The 2,388-nt window shown below is 54.9% G+C and overlaps 1 protein-coding gene across 1 annotated transcript in view; it reads right to left on the bottom strand.

Annotated features, from left to right (window-relative positions):
- Positions 1-2,388, bottom strand: part of LOC103254549 (V-set and transmembrane domain-containing protein 2A) — a 36,952-nt gene that overhangs the window by 33,537 nt on the left and 1,027 nt on the right. Inside the window, exon 2 of the mRNA XM_008052619.2 lies at positions 721-887. Coding sequence (XP_008050810.2) covers positions 721-887 — 167 coding nt within the window. The remainder of the gene's footprint in view (positions 1-720; positions 888-2,388) is intronic.

The raw sequence follows: 2,388 nt of genomic DNA, 5'->3' as shown, positions 1-2,388 counted from the left end.
TTCCTCGCCGCGCCCCCTCGCTCCTCGTTCTCCCGGTCTCCCTCCGCCCCCGGGTCCCCGGGCTGAACTGCTCTAGAAGGGGGTGAGGGCGAATGGAGACCTCTCGCAGGGCTTCCCTGCCCCCCCCCCCCAGTCCAGGAAAAGGGGCAGGAATGTCCTGGGGCAGCAGGGCTGCCGCGGGCACTTTTTGGGAGGCGGGGGCTGGAGTGCTGTGGCGTATCACCGCTCCCCGCAGTCTCCATCTCCTGGGCTCAGGCGATCCTCCCGCCCAAGCCTTCGGAGGGGCGCGCCACCAAGCCTGGCTAGCTTTTGACATTTTTGTAGAGACCCTCGTCTGGCTATGTTGCCCAGCCTGGTCTCCAGCTCCTGGGCTCAAGTGATTCTCCCGTTTAGGCCTCCCCAAATCCCGGCATTACCGGCGTCAGCCACCGTGCCCGGTACTCAGACGTCTTAATAAGCACCAGCACTTAGGGGCGGAGGTTACTCCCGGATTTAGCCGGAAAAGACCCCAAACATGGCTTTCTCCTCCTGGATTTTAACCAGGCGTCACCAGGACAAATTCTAGCGCACTCCCTGGCAGCCCTGGGCAACGTTCACCCCCAGAGAGCCGGGCAGGTCTCCAGGGGCTCGGGACACCAGCCTGGGCCTCAGCCCCTGGCTGGACACCCAGCGGACCCGGCGGGTGCGTGGGAGAGACGCGGGGCCCCGCGGCTCCGCTACCTGCGTGCCGGCCCCCTCGGCCCCAGGCTCCGGGTCCTCCGGGCCCCTCAGGAACCACCACTGGATCTCCAGGTACACCGAGGCGGAGCCGCTCTGGAAGGCGCAGGACATCTCCACATTCTGCCCCTCGGTGGCCGTCACGTTCCGCGGAAACTCGGTAAATTTTGCTGCAAAATAGAAACGCATCCTGGTGGAATATCTCCACCTCTCCGGTCAGCGTCTCCTTCCTTGAGAGGTGGCTACGTTTTTCTTGAACTTAAAAGGGGGGAAAAAACCAAGAAAACCCCTCTGTGACATCCCTGACTTTGCCTGCTACCCAAGACCTCCTGCCTTATTTTTGATATCACGCCTAAATCACTTTGTTGGTCACTTCCAGATAATGGAAAGGTTAACCCCAAGCTTGCCAATAACTCTGTTAGCCGTGCTGTCCGTAGTTCGATGCAAATACCCTTTGTCAGATTGCAGTATTCCAAAAACTTCCTGAGGGATTCTGTGGGATACCATTTAGACAGTCTGCTGATAGATAAGGAAAGCTTCTTGCCTCTAAATTCCTAAGCAATCTATGACTAACGGATGTTTCATGTAGCAGAGTGGATCAGGATTGTCTGTCAAAATGCACATCCCTGGTACATCAAAACAGTTATCAGCAAAGGCAGGGAAACAAGTTGCCACTTTATAAGCGGTGTGTATTTCTGTCCCTCCAAATTAACTGTATCAAGCTGTTGTATTGTAAATTGCCACTGGCCTTGAGAGGTAATGATCACACATCCAAGCTTAGTTCAGATTAAAGATCATTTTGAAGTCACGACCAGGCTTAGTTCAGATTAGAGATAATTCTGAAGTCACTACGGAGATTTGTTTTCAGCCTTTTCACTAAGCAACCTTGACACTGCTAGTTTGCAAGATTCATAGAGCCATGGCAAAACTCATAAAAATGCTTCCCTCCTCCTAATGGCATTTCTGGAACACGGAATGCTCTTATCTGGTTAACAACATGATTGTTCTTATCTTGCCTGAGGGGCACTCTGCAATGAACTGATAGTCCCCGAAAAATAGTCCTGGAAAACCGTGTGGCTCGTGGAAGTGCACAGCCACAATGCCCGTTCATGGGGTGGGGGGAGGCAGAAATGATGCTGGGTGGAGGCACCCCCCCCACATACACTTTTAAAGGAGAGACATTGGTGTCTTTCCCAAATTGTGTGACATCCCAACGTGGTGATCTCTGGTTCAGGGAAACTGTGCTCGTAGGTTACAGGAGGGAGGCTACTAGGGAGGCAGTCTGCGCTGAACAGGACTTTTCTGCTCAGGCTGGCTGGAGCCCTGTGGCATTTCTGCTTGCAGGAGTGATGCAGTCTTTTGGCAGCAGAGATGGGATCTGTTCCTGGTGCTGAAAGACCACTGCAGCCTGGGAAGTCCAGAACACACGGATCCAGCGGGCTGCGCCGCCGGTCATGCAAGTCGTGCCCTTTTATGGGTGCTCAGAGGAATCTGTCCTTTGATAAACACACATTACGAACGAAGCCACACGGAGCCAGAAAGGGGCACTCCGAACCCCGTCTCCCACACAGGAAGGAGGGTTGGCCGTGGAAAGCCCCCCGTACCCAGCTCTGTGGATCTGTGATGATGGTGCGGGCATGAGTGCCTGCCCTGTGCACGCGTACACACACA

This window comes from Carlito syrichta, unplaced genomic scaffold (genome assembly GCF_000164805.1).
Source record: "Carlito syrichta isolate Samal-C Ts95f unplaced genomic scaffold, Tarsius_syrichta-2.0.1 Scaffold284263, whole genome shotgun sequence".
Classification (NCBI taxonomy): domain Eukaryota; kingdom Metazoa; phylum Chordata; class Mammalia; order Primates; family Tarsiidae; genus Carlito; species Carlito syrichta.
This window is presented reverse-complemented; position numbering and strand designations above follow the sequence as displayed.